General features: G+C 40.0%; 1 protein-coding gene and 1 pseudogene across 3 annotated transcripts in view; one reads left to right on the forward strand and one right to left on the reverse strand.

Moving 5' to 3' along the window:
* Positions 1-241: 241 nt before the first annotated feature.
* The window catches only part of LOC131792499 (uncharacterized), a 35,380-nt gene continuing 14,515 nt past the window's right edge, over positions 242-21,106 (reverse strand). For all 3 annotated transcript variants that reach the window (XM_066171071.1, XM_066171072.1, XM_066171073.1), the window contains 8 exons: positions 18,649-18,777; positions 18,306-18,389; positions 13,671-13,799; positions 13,331-13,414; positions 12,045-12,173; positions 11,690-11,800; positions 9,691-10,260; positions 242-6,264 (listed from right to left, as the gene is read on the reverse strand). In XM_066171071.1, the coding sequence (XP_066027168.1) occupies positions 2,672-6,264; positions 9,691-10,260; positions 11,690-11,800; positions 12,045-12,173; positions 13,331-13,414; positions 13,671-13,799; positions 18,306-18,389; positions 18,649-18,777 (4,829 nt within the window). In that variant the 3' untranslated portion in view covers positions 242-2,671. The remainder of the gene's footprint in view (positions 6,265-9,690; positions 10,261-11,689; positions 11,801-12,044; positions 12,174-13,330; positions 13,415-13,670; positions 13,800-18,305; positions 18,390-18,648; positions 18,778-21,106) is intronic.
* On the forward strand, positions 14,635-16,098 carry LOC131769200 (uncharacterized; annotated as a pseudogene).

A 21,106-nucleotide genomic window follows, 5' to 3' on the forward strand; every position in this document is an offset into this window, starting at 1 on the left:
GGTCGATGCTTGCACTTCATCATATGACAAAGTTTCGGACCACAGCCATAGTTTTGTAAATTTGTCTAATCAAATTCAATTGCGTGAGCTTGCTTCATATTCCTATTATGCACGCTCATGACGTCAACAAACAAATCCCTCGAGGAAAAAAAATTTTCCATGGGGTTGAAAATGTTATAAAGCAATTGGTTCATACGTCAGCTCTACCGAAAAATAACAAGTAGATGGAGTAAATCTGGAACTAATTTTTATTTCCGTAAACGAAACGTTTTACAACCGACGTTAGAACATATCAAAGAGGTATTGTCTACGTATAGAAATTTCATCAAACTGTTAGCAAAACATCAAAGTTGTGTTTACGAAAATCACTTATTTAATCCTAAATGTTAAAACTACAATAAAAATTAATACTTTTAAGGTCTCAGTTATCAGAAGTAAGTAAAAATTCATCAATCATTTAACATATGCTTTCGATGTCATTTGAAAGAGCAAGATAACTAAGTTAAAACAGGAAAAGTAAAAAAGTAAGATATACGTCTCACTGATCAGAACAGAAATTAGAATCAAAATACTTTCGACTTTCGTATAGTACTACTTGGGCTCCCTTTGGTAATATGAAAATGAACAGAAAAGCACCAACCTGTTAGGTTTGGCGATAGGTAGTGGTCTACACTAGCGATTTTTTGAGAAAATTTTTCGAAGGCAAACGATATTGGCTTTTGTGCATGGACTGGCAATGTTTTTTTTTCTGTTGTTTTTTGTTTCTTTTTTTTTTCAATTAAAACTCGTTCTATGCAGAATAACTGAAAAACATATACGTGGATTCTGATGGGACACCATGGTAAATTTGCGGCAAGTTTGCAACGAGACGCGTTAAGCAATATATATCTCAGATACGGGCGATTTCATCATGCTCAGAAAATATAAGTCGAACTATTATTAGCATCATCCTAATAATCGTTACCATTACAATTTCCTCAAATGTGATTGGTGCACAAACTGCTTTATTTTGTACTAATTATTTTGTACAGTTGTAATCGAACAGTTGAAGAAGTCAATCATTCTAATCACACTCAGCTAAATCCACCAATCACAAAATCGATCCCAAGCACCATAGTAACGACTACTTATCCTAAGAAAAACTTGGGAATTTCCAAAGTGGAGGAATTTTCAACTTTATACATTGTCACCACTCAAGACACTTGTTCTTGATGTATTTTTTTCCCGAAATTGTAATGGTTATGATTAATTGGTAACAGGACCTAAAGTCGTCCAATTCTGTTTGTAATCATACTCGTGATTATCAAATCAGACTCCCACTTCGCGGTGGTCCGATTTTGCTAATCACTCCTACGATTACAGACCAAATTGGACTCCATTCAGTCTTATTACCATTGTTAATCGTTTTTTTTTATCTTTTTTTTGTTATAAACTTTCATAACCTTCCAGAACGATACTCTAGGTCTAGACCTTAACACTAAGTAGATATAAGAAAATTACCAAAGTTGTAAAATGCTTTACATGTACATTACAACACACCCACACTAAACGTGAGAGAATATCTCAGTATAGGAATGAATTTCTAACCCAATGAAAACTAAAATTATTAATCGAACTGCAGCTAACTTAAGTAGGAATCTCTCTGCTAAGAATAAGACGATACGTGACCTTTTCAACTGAGAACTAACATTCATGGACAGACAACCGAACCAGGGGTTCTTTTCTTGCGTTCAAATTAAAACTTGAAAGTGAGACAGCTAATCGACTTAAATATATTTCATTAGAAAAGAGATTATATTCTCTTGATTTAAATAAAATACTGAAAATAAAATTACGTTCAGCGTTCTTACCATATAGCAAAATTAACTTCTTAAGTCTATTTTACTTTATTACACATGAGGTTACTGCTGTTGTTTTTGTAATCTTTTTCGAGAATTTTTTTTCAACTATTAACATTGTTGACGACCTCTCTATTTCAAGGTGACCAAACTCCACTCAACTTCCTTTCAACCCGTGAGTATCATTTGCTCTGTAAAATCTGGTGCCCCTCAAGGTATCCCACGGTTAGAATATCCTTTCATATGTGGCTCAGGGACAGGCCCTCGCATGAAAGTGCCAGTATTAAGAATGTTTTTGAAGCATTCAGTATTTATCGAGCATTAGTCAAGCCCTCTGCGAGATCGACCCCGAAATTATTTTACAATTGTTTTTGCAATCTGTGTTTGAATCTGGTCGGGATGCATGCAATTATAACACTATGAGCGACAATAGTCATAAAGTTCGACGTTACCATCCGTTCAACGAACGCGAATCAAGCTAGCTTCTACTGTTTTACTTCATTCGAGGATAAGAATAGTGTACAGGAGCTTTTCAGGGACTATATACCACACAGAGGGCCAAAAATCATCCAAATTTGGCAGAAGGTTAACCAGTTGGCCTTTTACAAAGCATAGCCAAAAAGTTGAATTTGGGGAATGGAGCGTCAAAACGAAACGCAGAAAAAAGATCTTCGAAGAACTCCGCTGTCTCAGTTTAGGATGGCAAAATTTCTTCGGCCAATAACCTTAGATAATTCGGAACAATGTCCCGCAAGGAGATAATATTAAACTACTTAGTTGAGTTCGTTATTGTTTCTCAGACGTCCGTAGTCATGTAATGATAAGTCAGTACTTCAAGCATAATTTTGATTGTCACTCCCATAGGGTGAGTTCGAGTCTTCATACGAATGACCAATCCTTTGGAAAACGTTGATTAAATCTTTTTCGTGTTCGTGGTTGACGCAGATAACCTGAAATCCTGTGACACCCTTGACTTCAAGGGCACGACAGAATGACTTGTCACTATGCCTAATTCCCCAGTAAGGAGTGTTGCGGCAGTTTGGGTCTCCGACTTGATTTTCATCTTCATGGAAAATCATGTCGTCGGTGACATAGTTCACTTCTTTCAAAGCACATGTGTTATGAAGAACGACTTGGTAACGCTGTTTGCTTGGCATGAAATGCGCACTTGGGTGCACACCTATGATATCAAACCTCTGTGAAGCTTTGTGGGCGATCGAAACCCCAGCAATGCGGTTGACTTCTTCACTAAATAAAAGGCTCCTGCAGCTCTCTACGAACTTTTTCTCAATTTCGCTGAGTTCATCACTGCCAATGTTACCTCCTTCACAATCTTTCGATATGTTCTCAGTAGTGAATGGAGAGTGTAAGAGACCTGGGCTATCCCTTACTTTCTTTATATTATCATCACTAAGTAATCTTCGGGCTTCTCTGAACGTTTGTGACTTTTTAGCCCGGTCAGGCCAAAGCGCCTGAGTTTGATCTCGGAGGTCATCCATGGCATCTTGGGAGGGCTGTTTAAAGGTTGTTTGCCGACAGTGGTGGAACACTCGCTGACCGAACAGTAGTCCTCTGGCAAACGTACACTTATGCCATTTGCGGTCATCCTCGTTGAATTGGTACATGAACTTTATGTCATCATCGATTGTCCAGTAGAGATCAAACTTGAGGCATTCAGCAAGACTTTTGATTACTGCCCTTGAGACGCCAATTCCGCGTCCATTTCCAGGCAACACAACGTGCGTTAAATTTATTTCCCTATCCGATGGTAGAGTCTTTTTAAGCATGGTAGACTTAATTTTTTTCAAATGTTGCTTTTCTACTACTAGAAAAATGTTAAATTTGAGCTTGCCTTCAAAGTTTTCTTCTATGGGCGTTTCATCCTCGCTCGCATCCCAAGGATTCTCTTCCAGAAAATAATTTCCTGTCCTTGAACGCTCTGGCCCGGGGCGGATTGTGGGAATGAATATAGGTGCCAGTTGGACCTGGCAACTTGTAAAGCTCGTACAGATATCGTCTATCAGTTTCCTTGTTGAAGTGGACATTGAAGCTGCGAGGACGTTTTGAGATTCTTTATGCTTCTCTACGTGAATTTCTCTTTCAGGAATGGAGTCCGTTACCTCTATTTCGCACTTGACACGTGACTTCTGGAAGGCAAAAAGGCGCTTTCTAGCGGAATTCAAAAGTGACGCTTCGCTTTTCTCATCCAATTTAAACTTATCGTCAAGGGAAACATCAAAATGATCTTGGTCACTAAGCACAGTGAGTAGAGCTGACAGCCACTTTCCTTCATCCACCTTTACGTTTGTTCTGGGAGGGTCTAGAGAACGTTTCTCGAGCTTTAATTTTTTTCCTAGTTCCCTAATAAGGTCACCTCTTCCTGACGACAGTTGGTGTTCCATGTCTTTAACAATCTGTTCGGGAGAAGATTTCGTTGCGATCTTTAACACGTCTTGAGAACGCATCTTCATTTCTTCAGGAAAAGCTTTGGTATGATCATATGAGTCAAGGGTGGACAAGTCAAAATGTGGATTATGCTTACGAATGGCCTCCCTCGAAAAATCAATCACTTTTTTCAAGGGAACCTTTGAAATATCAGGTTTGCTTGCTAAGTTATCTAGGGACGTAATAGCAAGTAGATCTTGCACACGAACCATCAGTGAGTCACTTACCTTTGAAGGTGAACTATCCGCTTCTTTACCTCGCTCTCTAAGCAATCTACCAAGGACTTCGTGGATGAGATCTTTTAAATAGTCTCTGAGCGTGGTTTCTCTCATCTCCTCGGTTGAGTTCCGCCACTTCTTCTCTTGATCGTTTGTTGGCGTCCTTTTTTTCACAATCGAGGAGTAGAGGGGTTTGAATCTATACGCGCTAAAAAGTTCGATTTTGCTTTGGCAGAACACGTCCACAACCTCTTTAAGGCCACTTGCGATCGATATTGATTTAGAATTGTAATTATTCTCAAATAAAGTGATAAGGCGCTCACTGAAATCTTTAAGGGAAACCTCCAATCGCTTTTTGATAAATTCAATGGTTTCAAATTTATACAAAAACCCTTTGAAGACTCCGGCGAGGTTTTCCCGCTGGGTGAACTCTTCAGACCTAAGAAACAAATCAATAACGCTTTCTTCCCCTTTGTCGTCAGATGATACCTCTAGGGGAGGGCGATGGCCTATCTTTATCTGCTCTGGCTCCTTAGCCTTTGCTCTACTTTGGGAAATTACTTTATTGAGCTCCTTCGCGAGCTTATGGATTTTCTTAAGAGATGGGTGGAAAGACTTCTTGATGATTACGTTTTCAACGTGGCTGTTGATTACATCCCTTAAGCGCTCCAAAAAACCTTCGTCTTTGGGATGAAATACAAGAACTTTACTCTCATCTTTAAGCTTCGTCAGTAGCTCTTCTCCACCGAGCTGGGGAAGTTTCTCCCTGGCTTCCCTGTAGCACTTATTGCTTTCATCATCGCCAAAGAAAACCGGCCAAGCATCTTCCAGGAGAGCTTTTTCGTTCTCCTTGCGCAGTCTCTCGACATCTGTAAATTCCTCAGCCTTTACAACATTAACTAGTCTTGGCCTAGATGAGGCGTCGAACTGTCCATGCTGTCGAAAAATATCTGCGAGGTCATTCGATTTAACGCCTCGTCCTTGTTGGCCACTGGTAAAAAACAAGATTATATCGGCTTTGTTTAGCTCAGAGGTAAGGATTTTATCCCCTTTCTCGTCGCCGCGGAGCCCTGGCAGATCCAGAAGCTGTACATTAACCAGCAATTCAAGGTGGCCGGTAGACGTTGTTCTTCTTTCTCCCAAATCTTGCAAGATGGTAAATGGGCCTTGTAACTCTATGTAAGATGCTTCATCCTGTTCCCACTCTGCAAAACTGCGCTTGATGTATTCCCTTACCAGCTCAGTGCTCTGAACGATGGAAAGCGTATTCCTCTGTCCATTGTCAGGGTACCATACTTCAGCTTTTCCTTCTTTGTGGACGACCACTCGCATTTGTTTTCCTTTTGTAACATAGACGGGCAAACGTGTCTGTCTAACACCTTTACCCGAGGGCAAAGGTCCGTCTCTGAGCCTGCTAAATAGGTTATTTGGATCGCTCTGAGGGACTCCTTGAGTCAAAAGGAAGTTAAAGAGAGCACTTTTCCCCACACCTTCTACACCAAAAACAGCAATAGTAACCGTTAAATTACTGTGTAAGATTGCTGACTCGTGAAAGTCATTTAAACCTTCATAGATTCTCCTTCTTGCGTTACCTATAATTACGTTCTTTTCATTACCTCCTCGCTTCGGTTTCTTCGTTCGACACACTATATTCAAGGCGCCCTCCAAAACATCTAGGCTCTCACTGATTTTCTCTCCAAGGCCCCATTTGGGTCCGTAATCAACAAATGACATCGCCTTCCTCGTTGTGTAGGTGAAAATATCTGTAAGTTAAGCAACGTATTAAGGTCATGAGCTGGGAGACGTGATAAATCAGGGAAAGATGTTTGGCGTTGCTTACACAAACACATGAAACACGCCATCGAAATGAACCAAGTAAACCATAAGGAATAGTCTGACATTTTCAAAATAAATTCGTCAAGATTTAATTTGAGTTGACCATTCAAGTGCATCTTCGGAATTTTTAGGGATAATCAGGTCACAAACTTAACCACAAGTATTAAAAAATTATTTGTTACTCTGGCTTTCCAAAGGAAACGCCCGAATTGAAATTCCCACTTCGTTTTTTTTTCGTTCAGTTGCAAATCGCAGTCAAGTCTTTAACACGCATGCACGACGTTTTGACTGATAAGTATCGTGTAATGGCGGAAGAAGAGAAGTTATCTAGGTGCAAAATCAGCACAGAGACCGTGTATAATACGCACAAAACGCATACAAAATATGCACTTAGCATTTACGGTAGACCCAAACTAATGCAGGCACAAAAAACAAAGTTTTTTTCCAACAGAAAGCCCGAGTGAACGCAAATATGCGTCTAGTTTCAATTTGTTTCATTGTTAATTACACGAGAAAGTTTTGTTTGTGACTGAGATGGCACCTATTACTCAATCGCGGGGAGGGCCGAAAGCCACTCAGGAAACGAAGAGGATTCATGCTGCTAACCCAATCGAAAACTAGAATCGGTGTAACGAAGGTTATTTTTAGATGTGACTTTCAATACCCTTTTGTTTTGTGTGACATACTTTCGAATTGTCGGAATTATGAAGATTTTAGATATATGAATTTCATATATTTGCACTGCGGTGAATAGATGAAATTAAGATATCCTCGCAGCTAAGAACACTACTGAAACGAGTAGTTGAAAATAGGACCTGATAAAGAAATTCAGGCCCGTACGGGATTTGAATGCATGGAAAGTTTGAAACCACTCCAAATATTTGTGTTGAAACTGACAGTCCTAAATGTATATTTTTCTTGAAGGGTTCTATGCTTAAATCATCTATGTTGCCCGTCTTAGGCACTTCGTCCCACGTACAACCCTTTTAAATATTTATCAATCATTGATCTTGCCTTATCTGACATATGGTTTGGCGGCTTGGGGTCAAGCTGACAAAACCCATTTAAAAAAAATCCTCGTGCTTCAAAAACGAGCCCTTCGTTTGATGTACTTTTCTGAACCTAGAGCCCATGCTGTGCCTTTCTTTATTTCCTCGAAAATTCTACCCCTACAAATGTTATATGCTGAAAAAGTATCTTCTATAATGTTTGACGTTTCCTGCATGAATGCTCCATCTAACATCTGTGATTTCTTCACTAAAGCTAATTCAATGCACAGGCATGAGACCAGGTTTTCTTCGTCTGGAAATTATTATGTTCAAACTTCAAGACTGAATCTAAATCAAGATTCAGGTTTGGAGCTAAGCTTTGGAACGCAATTCCTAACGAATTTCGTCAACTCTCCAAAGGAGCTTTTAAGAAAAATTTTCATGACTTTTTGCTCTCGATAATGGAAGCAGAGGACGATTATGTTGAAATGCCCATTCTCCTACAAAAAATGGCAAATTCTGCATCCTCGACTCAATGTATATAATTGATAGTTCTGTTAGTAGTAAATTTGATTGTAATATCATTCTGTAAGACTATATATTTTGTAACTTTAGCTTGTTTTTTTTTTTTTTCAGTAGTTCTTATTTATCCAGATAGTTTATTTAGTTACTTTACAATTATTATATTATCTGTTATGACTGCTGTAACCTTTCCTCTCCGCCTGCCTCGTCTAGCTTTTGCTATTTGCGGGTGGAGATGGCAAAATGATTTGCATGAAATAAAGTATAGGGTGTTGGAAAAGAAAAATCAACACTTTAAAATCAGAGGTTCCAAATTTGTGCCTTACATTTAGGGGTTCTTAATATCAGGGGTCTTATAATTACAGTCAGGGGTCTTATAATTACAGTAAGGGGTTCTTACAATCAGGGGTCTTACAATCAGGGGTTCTTACAATCAGGGGTCTTAAAATCAAGGGTTCTTACAATCAGGGGTCTTACAATCAGGGGTTCTTACAATCAGGGGTTCTTACCATCAGGGGTCTTACAATTCATTGGTTCTTACAATCATGGGTCTTACAATCAGGGGTTCTGACAACCAGGGGTTCTTACGATCAGGGGTTCTTACAATCAGGGGTTCGAATCAACATGTCTTACATGACCAGTCTATGCCCAGATGTTGATATTAGTCGTAAAATCTTACGATCTGAGCTGGGGTCTGTGTTGATCGTGAATTCTCGCATCCAGTGCGTATCCTCTGCTCAGATGTTAAAATTGACCTTACAAGATCATATTCGTATTAAACCCGTGCCCAGATGTTTATTGCGATCGTTGAATTTTACATCTAGGTGTCGGCGCGCAGATGTTGACATCGATCGTGAATTTTCCTTACACTCAGGGGTCTCATATTCAGGGGTTCTTACAATCATGGGTCTTACAATCAGGGGGTCTTACAATCAGGGGTTCTTACAATCAGGGGTCTTACAATCAGGGGGTCTTACATTTAGTGGTTCTTACAATCTGGGGTTCTTACAATCAGGGGTTATTACAATCAGGGGTTCTTACAATCAGGAGTTTACATCAGTGTATCTTACATGACGCATCTGTGTCCAGTTATTATATTGTTCGTTGTTCCTTATATTCAGGGGTTCAAATGAAGGTGTCTTACATGACAGGTCTGTGGGGTTCTTACAATCAGGGGTTCTTACGATCAGGGGTTCTTACAATCAGGGGTTCAAATGAACATGTATTACATGACGAGTCTATGCCCAGATGTTGATATTGATCATAAAATCTTACGATCAGGGGTCCGTGTTGATCGTAAACGTTTACATCTAGTGCGTATCGTGTGCTCAGATGTTGATATTGACCTTACAATGTCACATCCATGTCAAACCCGTGTCCTGATGTTTATATCGATCGTAAAATCTTACATCTAGGGATCTGCGCGCAGATGTCGATATTGATCGTGAATGCTTTCGTTACTTCCAGGGGTCTTAGATTCGTATCTTACATCCAGGGGTTTTTAATTGTACCTCTGAATAGTTGCTATGTAACAATGGCGAGTTATATAAGGGGGTGTTCTGTTAAAATTGTACGGTAGTTTTATATAAGGGTCTGTTCCCAGCTACTGATATTGATCCATTTTTAATTCTATTTAAGTGGTTCCTCTTAAAGTGACCCTTCAATACAGTTGGAAGATAATACAAACAGATCACGACCGCTGAGGCAAACACTTAATAGCGATCAAAATGACAGTAATTTAGGGACTTTGACAACCGACCGCTGAATACAGGGTGCCCGCTTAACACGGTGCCGTTTTATACAGGTTTGACTGTATTTCATTGATAGGGAAAGTTTCCTCACCTGAGGTCTTTTCGATTTCCTCTGCAATAGTCTCTGCGACTTGTTTCTGGTCACTGATAGATAAAAACCAGAACAAGTGATGGGGACGTTCAATTAGATTCACAAGTTCTGTAAAGCAGACTCCATCCCCAACGGCAATGACGATTATTTTAACGTTTTCCTCTTGAAGCGACTTAGCAGCAGAAGAAAGAACACCTGACGTCTCCATTTCGACATTTTCTCCTGCTTGCTGGCCATATGTCAAAAGGACTAGCACCTTCTCTCGGTCTTCATCAAAACGTTTTACACTACCGGCTCCATTTTGAGACGAAAAATGTTCTTTTGTTTCAGTAAGAGCTTCGTCCATTCTTCTACCTTTACTGGAGGAAAAAGGCTTGGTTCTTCGCAGTTCTGCACATTTGTCAGAAAAACATTCTGAGGGCTGAATTAAGGTCTTTGCACTGTCTCCATATGCAATCAGTGCGCTGCTGTTTATTTTTAAACGCTCTTCTAGTGACTGAACAAACTCAATCTGAATCTCAAACTCCTCCCTGGTTACGTCTGACGAGGAGTCAATGCCAAATACAATATCTGTAACAGGAAAACACGAAGTCAATTTTGAATCGAAATCTGCGAGAGAAGATATCGGAAACTCAAGAATTAACCCTTAAACACAATAGCAAAAAAAGCAAAAATTGGCCACATTCAGTTTTTAAAGAAATCAAACGCTTCACTTTTGATTTCGTTCCAATTTTATCCGCTTCATTTTGAGTCGGTTCCAATATTTAACGCATTTTGGGAGAAAATTCAAATCGAGTACCAGGAAATTGATTGATTAATTTGACTCAATTATCTTGTGTCCTCACTAGCGGTTGGATCTGAGCGTTATTGAAACACTTAAAAAATTTAGCGGACTAGAAAAATCGTGTGCTTTTCTAAGAACAAAAATTAGTTAAATTTTTTTTTCCTTTGAAATCAGCAGTAATTTCTATATTTCGCAACAGTGCTGATGAACTGTATTGCAACGTGAAAGTTGCGATAGAAGGCGGAGAAAAAACAAATGAGAGGCCACAGTGGCCTTCACTGATCCTAACCCTAAGCAAACACTGGGTTTCCTTCTCTCACAGGATGAGTGTGCCACTAAAATGAGTAACGCAGTATCGAGTAACGGCATCTTTTTTTACTTTTTTTGCAATCTTTCGGAGCTTTCCGACCGGAAACACCATATGATTTATTTAAGTTCTTACAATAAATCTTCTCCTTTTACCATTCGAATTTTTATCTTAAAATTTCTTTTCGGTATTTATATTAAGCATCGTTGGCCAAAATAGAAAAAATTAAGAGTTCTGATTAAAACCAAGCACTATTGTAAATCATTTCGATTTTTTATCTGATGTAAAACACGAGCCGTGAGGTTAAGGTCATTCGCTAATTGATTTGATGTCCACAAATGCGGCGCGCAAAGGTCTACGCCACGCCCATTTTGTAGATCATTTGCACGCCGCATTCAAGACATTTCGAGATATTTTTCTAACCACTCTACTAGTCCTAAAGCCAGGACTGGAAAATTGAGGTTTTGAACAACCGACAAGTTAGAAAAGGTTTGGGAGAAGATTTTGATAGAATACAACTTGTCGATTAACGCTAGGTAGTTTGTAAACTCAAATTGTAGTATCTAGGTTTTGCTTTGAGTGGGTGTTTTGGTAGACAAACCACTGTTCGACATGAAAACGAGGCTGAATTATAACACGGGGTTCTCTGGCCTTTCGAAACGGTTTTTAAGACTAAACCTCTTACGTGAAGTCAGTTTCATAACAGGAAGTTTGGTTACTCGATAAAACCACGTTATATGATTTATGGCTTTATAATTTAACTCAGCTTGTTCTCGTACATATCGATGAACAATCTCGATAAGGCAAGTTAAAGTTTGTGAAATTTACTTGCGTGAAGGTGCGATTTGCTGATGGTCTCCAATGGCGCACAAAAACTGTTAAGACTGTAATCAATAGGAATAACTGACCTCTACTACGTGAAGCTTTTGAAGCTGTTTTTTTCGTGGAGGTTTCTGGTTGGTGTTTACCATCATTGCTCTCCGCAAGATTGGTGTCGTCACACACTCTCCTTTTTCTACCTTAAGTTCAACACATCAGTACTTTAATTTATAATAGATTAATCTAACCGCCATTTCACAAGCTGGTTTTCCCTATGTATCTAAATGAATTTCCTAGTCTTGTGGCTATAACAGGCATCAAAGGCTGAACTAGTTCTGTGAACACTAAAATGTGGGCGATATAATATCGGCTCCCTTGGGGGCATTTCATCCAGTTGAGTATATGTGGGTTACAACCCTTCAGTTTTTAGTACACAAAACTTACTTTGACTACATCTGGGAGAAGTGACTTTAGAGGCTTCTGAAGCTGTTCTTGTCGAGGAAGTTTGTGGTTGGTGCTGGCCATCATTGTTGTCCACAGGACAGTTATTGTTACCCACTTTCCCTGTTCTACCTAAAATTCAACACACCAACTATTATCAATCTTTTTGCATCCTTTAAAGATAGCTTAGTTAAACTGTTTTTTACATGTTCCTTGTAGAAACAAATCCTCCTCCTAGCCCCAGTTCGCGCAGCTATCCATATAAGTTTGAATTTCGCGCGGATCATAATATAATAATATAGCTCGATTAGTAATCGCAAGGTCATTCTTATGCAGCCGTATTTCAAAATCGTCTAGTAAATTGTTCTTTCGTCCAGTGTCCCGTGTTCCTTATGTTATTAGTATTGCCTGTGTTATACGTATTTCTTGTTATTTCCAATCTTGTACTGAGTCGTTCCGTTTTTTATGTATTACGTTCGTAATACTTTACTTAGAAACTACTGGCAATGGCGCATAAATAGAAGAGTTCGATCGTGTCATCAAGAATTAAACTCCTCTTAAATTTATTGCTGCTGCGTTGGTCACATTCCTTTAAAAGCATTATTCTGCTCATATATGTGCATAATAAAATGATCCTCAGGGCTCAAGGTTAATCTAGGTCTCTTTATTTCTCTGTTCAAAGCCCTTTAAAGCATGATTTTCCCGTGGTATAAGATAGGAGATGAACTTTGTTCGTTTTTCTCACGATAGAGTCACTTTTGATGTAGATCGCGACATTTCGACTACAACTGCCAGTCATCATCAGGCGATGAGGTCGATTGTTTACGTGTCGCTAATTGTAGCACGTTGGTACGCTGTTATTGGTGCATTTCGATCCTCATTAAAATTCTGCTCATATATGTACATAATAGAATGATCCTCTGGGCCAAGTTGTCCGAAAGTTAATCCAGGTCTCTTTATTTCTCTTTTCAAAAGCCCTTTAAGGGTAATTTTCCCTATTCTTTTTTTAGGGCACCCTCTAATCAAATTGTATATAAAAATGTAACTGAATTTTCTTTTAAGGTTTCAGATCTGAATCTGATTTCACACCAACACTGCATTATCCTAATTCAGCTTTGAAAAACCCGATCCCGGGGTTTTCTGGCTGTTAACAGCATTAGTAGCCGCAACTAGTCTGCGGCCACTAATGTGAAAAGTGGCACAAACTTGACCCCCTAAAGTACTTGGTCCAGTTGTCAAGTTTATGTAATGTACAATACTTGATATTGTAATACCAAAACACAACTTACTGGTCTTCGTGGAGGTTTCTGGTTGGTGTTTACCATTATTGCTCTCCGCAAGACTGGTGTGGTCATGCACCTTTTCGTTTATACCTTGAATTCAATAATTAATTATTTCATTTATAATAGGTTTATTTATCCACCATTTCACAAGCTGCCTTAATACAATGCTTTTGCTCATGTAACTGTATGAAGTTCCTGTTCTTGTGGCTATAACAGGCATCAAAGGCTGAACTAGTTCCGTGAACACTAAGTTGTGGTTGGTATAATATTGGCTCCCTTGGGGGCATTTTATCCAGTTGAGTATATGTGGGTTACAACCCTTCAGTTTTTAATATACAAAACTTACTTTGATTACGTCTGAGAGAAGTGACTTTAGAGACTTCTGAAGCTGTTCTTGTCGAGGAAGTTTGTGGTTGGTGCTGGCCATCATTGCTGTCCACAGGACAGTTATTGTCACCCACTTTCCTTGTTCTACCTTAAATTCAACACACCAACTATTATCAATCTTTTTGCCTACTTTCAAGATAGCTTAGTTAACCTGTATTTTACATGTTCCTTTAAAAGCATAATTCTACTCATATATGTACATAATAAAATGATTCTCTGAGCCCAGTTGTCCAAAAGTTAATCCAGGTCTCTTTATTTCTCTTTTCAAAAGCCCTTTAAGGATAATTTTCCCTATTCTTTTTAGAGCATCTTATCATCAAATTGTATACAAAAATTATTTAGCCGAATTTTCTTCTACGGTTTCAGATCTGAATCTATCAATGGACTTTCACCAAGTTATATATCCAATTTGCCCAGCTTTTGTACTAGCTCCTACTCTTTGCGTTCTTGTTCGAATAAGTTACTTCAAGTCCCGAGATCTAAGCTTAAGTCTTATGGTGATCGAAGATTTTCTATTGCAGGACCTAAATTCTATTTCGACACCAGTCCTACTCACTAGTGACTCACGTGAGATATGTGCGAGTAGCCCGAGCGATCAGTTGCGCGCGTAATCCCAGAGCGGTCGGTCGTGTATTTTTCCAGTGCTTGGATTATGGCGGACGAACATGATCAAATACTTTCCACTGAGGCGGAGGACGAACTCTTAACCGTTGAAACGGACCCTAAAGAAAAGACTCCAACTGATGTCCACCCGGATCCCATGTTTAGTATGATACAAAATGTGAACAGAAACCTCGGAGCAATGGCAGACTCGATGATCGCCGTGCAGCAGTCGCTGAAGCGTCTTCACTCCAGCCACACAGACGAACAAATCGACCCTAAACGGCGTAAACACTGTTCCAGAGACGAAATGAGTGCCTCCGATGGTTCAGAGCACGATGGAGAAGACTCTGATGCAGACTTGCAGGCCCTTTGTGGTACTGAAGCCGACGGAATTTCCAAGGATAAACCACGTGCTCCACTTGAGCAAAACGATGGCAGCAATGACCCATTGTTGTCAGAAATCGCAGAGGATTTTCTCAATGCAGACGACTCAGGTCCGGCTATTGAGAAACAACTGGCGGACTTTATCAACAACCTGTGGTCTAAGAAATTGCCAGACTCGAAACTAAAGGATAAGTCGGCGAAGTATTTACGCCCGGCGAACTGTGAGACTCTCACAACACCGCGGGTTCACCCTGAAATCTGGGATAAACTGAGCCACTCAGTGAAACAGCAGGACCTCAGGTCCAGCTCAATCCAGAAAACGATTGCCACAGCTGGTGCTGCAATGTGCAAATCCATTGGGATGCTGCTAGAAATGAAGAATTCGAAGCAGCCGAAGTCAGACTCTGACATTCAGAAACTTGTCAAAGTGAACACCGATGCGGTCGCTCTCCTAGGGCACGCACATATCGACCTGTCCCACCGTCGCAGGGAGTCGCTCAAACTGCATCTGAACAAAGATTATGCTGGTCTGTGTGCTTCCTATGTTCCTGTAACAGCTCAGCTGTTTGGAAACGACCTGCAAACCCAGCTGAATAATATACGAGCATCCAACAGAGTAAGCTCCACAGCAGTTGGGAATCGCCACAAAAACTCGAAGGGACACCCTTCCCGAAACTACCAAAAATTTGATCGGCGAAGCAAGCCTTTTTTAGCCAAAGGCCGTCAGTGGAACTCGAAGCCACTTCAAAAACCCTTCTTCCGACAACAGGACCAAGGGAAGAAGCAGCAATGATTTCCGCTGACACACTTGATAATTTACAGGTAAATAATCTTGTCTTGGACTGTTGAAGAGGCTAAGGAGCACATCAATTTTCTCGAAATGTTAGCTGTATTCTTTGCCTTAAAATCATTCAGTACTTTGACTCATGGCAAACATGTTAAGGTCATGGTCGATAATACTACCACTGAATCAACTATTAACCAGATGGGTACAAGCCACTCCCCTAAGCTAAACAAGCTAACTAAAGACATATGGGATTGGTGCATTAAGCACGATATATGGCTGACTATGGCTCGTATACCAGGGTGTGAAAATGTAAAGGCAGACAAAGAGTCGCGTACATTTAGGAGGTGTACTGAATGGTGCTTAAAGAAAACTCTCTTTGCAAGGGCTTGTACCAAGCTCAATGTTACCCATAACATCGATCTATTTGCGTCTAGGATCAATTGCCAGATCACGCCCTATGTCTCTCATAGAGCAGACCCAGAAGCTTTTGCCATCAATGCTTTTCACATGTCTTGGCAACATTACTTATTTTATGCTTTTCCACCATTTAGCCTGATAACAAGAGTTCTTCAAAAGATTCAAGAGGAGAAGGCAACAGGGCTTCTACTTTTTCCAAAATGGCCAACTCAGCCGTGGTGGCCCAAGTTAATGCAGATGTTAATACAACCACCAGTACAGCTTCCAAAGGACAGAGACACTCTGTTCCTACCCAGCAGCCCACAGGAACCTCATCCACTTCACAAGAAACTGTGCCTGATTCTGTGTCACTTGTCCGGAGATACCTCAACGGCAAAGGCCTTTCGACAACAGCTACCACAGTCATGGAACACTCCTGGCGGTCAGGCACTAGAAAGCAATATGCTACTTACCTTGAGAAATGGAGACGCTACTGTAGTACAAGGAGCATTGATCCCATTTGTCCCCCTGTAGAGGAGGGAATCAATTTTCTTGCTGAACTCTATGACTCTGGCATAGGATACAGTGCTATTAACACTGCGAGGAGTGCCAGCTCATCTATTGTTACATTGGCTAACAATATGTCGTTTGGTACCCACCCCATGGTGTGTCGTTTCCTCAAAGGCGTGTTTGAATTGAAACCTTCCCTCCCTAAATACAAGAACATTTGGGATGTCAACACTGTCCTGGCTTACTTGTCAAACCTTCACCCACCTCCGGGCTTAACTTTGAAGGATCTCACCTTCAAAACGACAATGCTTTTAGCTTTGTTATCAGGGCAGAGGTGTCAGACACTGCATTTGCTTTCTGTTAGCAATATGGTATTGAAGGACGATAGCTGTGTATTCATCATCAACAAACTTTTGAAGACCTCTCGGCCAGGAAAGCATGTGTCAGACTTAACATTCACAGCCTACTCACCAGACAACCGTCTGTGCCCTATCGTCTGCTTATCTGAATATGTCAAAAGGACAAGTCACCTTAGGAAAGGGAGTGACCAGCTGCTAGTGAGTTTCCAAAAGCCTCACAAGCCAGTTTCAACTGACACGATTTCTCGATGGCTAAAAACAGTTCTTGAAATGTCAGGAATAGATACCTCAGTCTTTAAGGGACATAGCACCAGGGCAGCTTCTGCATCTGCAGCTGCAAAGTGTAAGGTTCCATTGTCTACAATCATGGATAACGCAGGCTGGTCGAATGCGACAACCTTTGGGAGATTCTACAGGAAACCCATCGTCACATCAAGTAAAGCTTATGGACAACTCCTATTGGAGAACCTCCACACATAGGATTGTTACAAGACATTTGTTACTGTTAACCAGTACTCATTACCACATGTTTGTTGTGTTTATTTAGTTGCTTCCTATTATAGGCAGACTCCCTATGACAATGAATCTGGGAACTTGGCAGCTTACTGTTTACTGCCTTCTTTCCTGAAGTGCACTCTGTGCACCATAGACTGACAAGCCATATTGCAGTAGTTGTTTTGTACACATAGTTTTGGTAAATAAACCTGTTTGTGTTTATTTCTTTGCTCATAATTGCACTGCTTTAAAGTCTCACGTGACTCACTAGTGAGTAGGACTGGTGTCGAAATAGGATTTATAAGTTAAACGAGACTTACCTGTAAGTTGAAGTTTGACTGTAATTCTATGAGATACCAGTCACGAACTAGGGAGTCACGTGCCCTACCCCTTCACTTGGTGACTATGTAGCACATTCATCTTATTACTTCCCACCCATTATTGTTTGCAATCATTCGCCTTTAAAGACTGATCGCTCGGGCTACTCGCACATATCTCACGTGACTCCCTAGTTCGTGACTGGTATCTCATAGAATTACAGTCAAACTTCAACTTACAGGTAAGTCTCGTTTAACTTAAAAATTATTGAACAGCATACTCGCATCTTTAAGAAATGCCGATTCCTTAAATTCTTTCAAAAAACACTTAAAGACATATTTAATTCGCCAAGCCTTTTTTGATTTGTAAATATATTTCTATTTAATTTCCATGCTTATATATGTATTTGTTAGATTTTTTAATGTTTTTTAATACATTTTGTGATATTGTTAAGCGCCTAGAGCAATTAGTGATATAGACGCTATATAAATAAAGTTATTATTATTATTATTATTATTATTAATATAATCAAATTTAGCACCAACCCTGGGTTATCCTAATCCAGCTTTGAAAAAACCCGACCCTGGGGTTTTCTGGCTGTCAACAGGATCAGTAGCCTCAACAAGTCTGCGGCTACCAATGTGAAAGTGGCACAAACTTGACCCCTTTAAAGTACTTGGTCCAGTTGTCAAGTTTATGTAATGCACAATATTGGATATTGTAATACTATAACACAACTTACTGGTCTTCGTGGAGGTTTCTGGTTTGTGTTTACCATCATTGCTCTCCGCAAGACTGGTGTCATCACGCACTTTTCTTTTTCTACCTTGAATTCAACACATCATTTCTTTCATTTATAATAGGTTTATTTAACCACCATTTCACAAGTTGCTTTAATACGATGCTTTTCTGCAGGTAACTGTATGAAGTTCCTGGTCTTGTGGCTATAACAGGCATCAAAGGCTGAACTAGTTCTATAAACACTAAGTTGTGGTTGGTATAATATTTGCCCCATTTGAGGGCATTTTATTTAGTTGAGTATATGTGGGTTACAACCCTTCAGTTTTTTAATATACAAAACTTACTTTGACTACGTCTGGGAGAAGTGACTTTAGAGGCTTCTGAAGCTGTTCTTGTCGAGGAAGCTCGTGGTTGGTACTGGCCATCATTGCTGTCCACAGGACAATTATTGTCACCCGCTTTCCTTGTTCTACCTTGAATTCAACACATCAACACATCAACTAATATCAATCTTTTTGCATCCTTTCAAGATAGCTTAGTTCACATGTATTTTGCATATTCCTTTAAAAGCATAATTCTGCTCATACATATGTACATAACTGAATGATCCTCTAGGCCCAGTTGTCCGAAAGTTGATTCAGGTGTCTTTATTTCTCTTTTCAAAAGCCCTCTCAGAACAAGTCTCTGTAAGAATCAAACATCTTGGGAAATGAAAATTTACAACCCCCCTTCAAACTTTGCATGCAGTTAGGCACTCAGGGGGGGTGCACAAAAATGCCCTTTTTAAAGATTGCAGCACTCTTGTTGCCATGGTTACAACGACTGCTTGTCCGAGGCCTGGGGCCTCGTACAAAAACGTCGCAAAAAAAGGGTGAAATGTTTATTTCTCTATCTCAAGCTAAATACAACATTACAAATTGGCACTTCTACCATACATAGTAACACTATTCGTTTTCACTTTGATAATTTAATTTTCTCTTGGAACGAATGTGAACACACCAATAGATTATTTATCTCAGTACAGTTTCGGTCATTTTTGTTGTCGGGTAAAACAGAGAAAACGTTTATTTGAATTTCTCCAAAAGTACACCGATTCTGGAACTGAAACTACCCATCAAGCTGGTTATAGTATTTAGTTTATAAATATGTAAAAATCTCTGCGGGCCTGCCTTTACTTTTTATAGGGGCAATTCGCGAGAAAAACTCAAAATCAGATATTGTATAAGTTGGCTATGTTTACATCTAGTGTTCTCAACAAGTAGAAATTGCTATTGTGGTGACTGGGTTTTACATGTAGTACCGCCGCTGACAAGTTGCGATTTCTGCTCTCAGATTCTCAGTGTTTACGAGTGCTCAATCCAGGTTTTCTTTTTTTTTTTTGGTTGTTTTTACTTAGAATGCGCGGAAATCTGCCGATGTATCGAAAAATGTCCATTTCTCATCTTCTTTGGGGCGACCGATGGAAACTTCAAGGAGAAATACAGCGTCAGGCCATCGTGACAACGTACATGTTTATGACAAATGACCGGTGTGAGGATAGTTTCGTGTAGATCAGCCGACTTCAACATGTCTTAAATGACATACAAGTATAACAGTGTATCTCAGAGGACTTCGGATCGCTAAAATTCCCATGAAAGAAGGTGCAGCACTCGGAATCTGGAGGATATGCACACGAATAATAACTTGTTATATTCCAGACAGTCTGGGTTTCGTAGGATGCACAGTACCGAGACTGCCCTAATCAAGTTAATTGACGAGCTTTTGTTCAGCCTAGATAATAATCAGGTTTGCAGCATGGTCCTGGTCGATTATCGTAAGGCTTTCGACATGGTGGATCATAAGCTGTTGTTGCGCAAGTTGGAACTGTACGGCATAGTAAACCGGGAGCTTGCCTGGTGTCACTCTTATTTGTCGGAAAGGAAGCAAGTGCAGGTAAAAATATAAGGTGGGATCCCGCCAATCCCACCTGGGATCCCAGGTGTGTCCCGGGTGGGATCCCACCTTTTTCAGGTGGGATCCCGGGTGGGATTATGGAACATTCCGCATGGGATCCCACCTGGGATTATGGAACATCCCGCATGGGATCCCGCCTGGGATTATGGAACATCCCGCATGGGATCCCACCTGGGATTATGGAACATCCCACATAGGATCCCACCTGGGATCCCGCCAATTGAAGTTGGGATCCCGCCTTAGATTCCTAATAGCATCCCACCTGGGAAAGCACATCCCTGGCGGGATTAAACCTAGAATCCCACCAATCCCTCTCTGGATCTTGCCTCAAATTTCAGATAGTTTCCCACCTGGGAAATCATATCCCAGGCGGGATTGCATCGGGGATCCTGCCAATCCCAGTTTAGACCCTGCATAAAATTACAGATGGCTTCCCACTTTCAGAAAAATCCTTTGAGGGATCCTGTTTATCAAAGATTTATGAAATGTACCAGATATCTTATCAATTTCTTTTGTAACCTAATCCATAAAATTAAGAGATAAAATTTTCTAGGTGAGCAATAGACCCCATCAATCCACTGAGGGTCCAAAACTTTCCAACTAGCTTTAGAACATACTAACACCTCCAATGGGATCCCATTGTCTTACCAAGCTGTTGATCATAAATGATTCAAACAGTAAATGAATACACAGACTATATGTGATAAAGATCTCATAATTTATTTGCAATGAACCAGAATGTGTTTGACTTGTTTCATTAACAAATTTCTTAACCGAACATTTTTAAAGAATAACAACACAACTCAGCATATTACTTTTTCTTCATCATTTAAGCAGACCATCTACAGT

This window comes from Pocillopora verrucosa, chromosome 8 (genome assembly GCF_036669915.1).
Source record: "Pocillopora verrucosa isolate sample1 chromosome 8, ASM3666991v2, whole genome shotgun sequence".
NCBI classification, from domain to species: domain Eukaryota; kingdom Metazoa; phylum Cnidaria; class Anthozoa; order Scleractinia; family Pocilloporidae; genus Pocillopora; species Pocillopora verrucosa.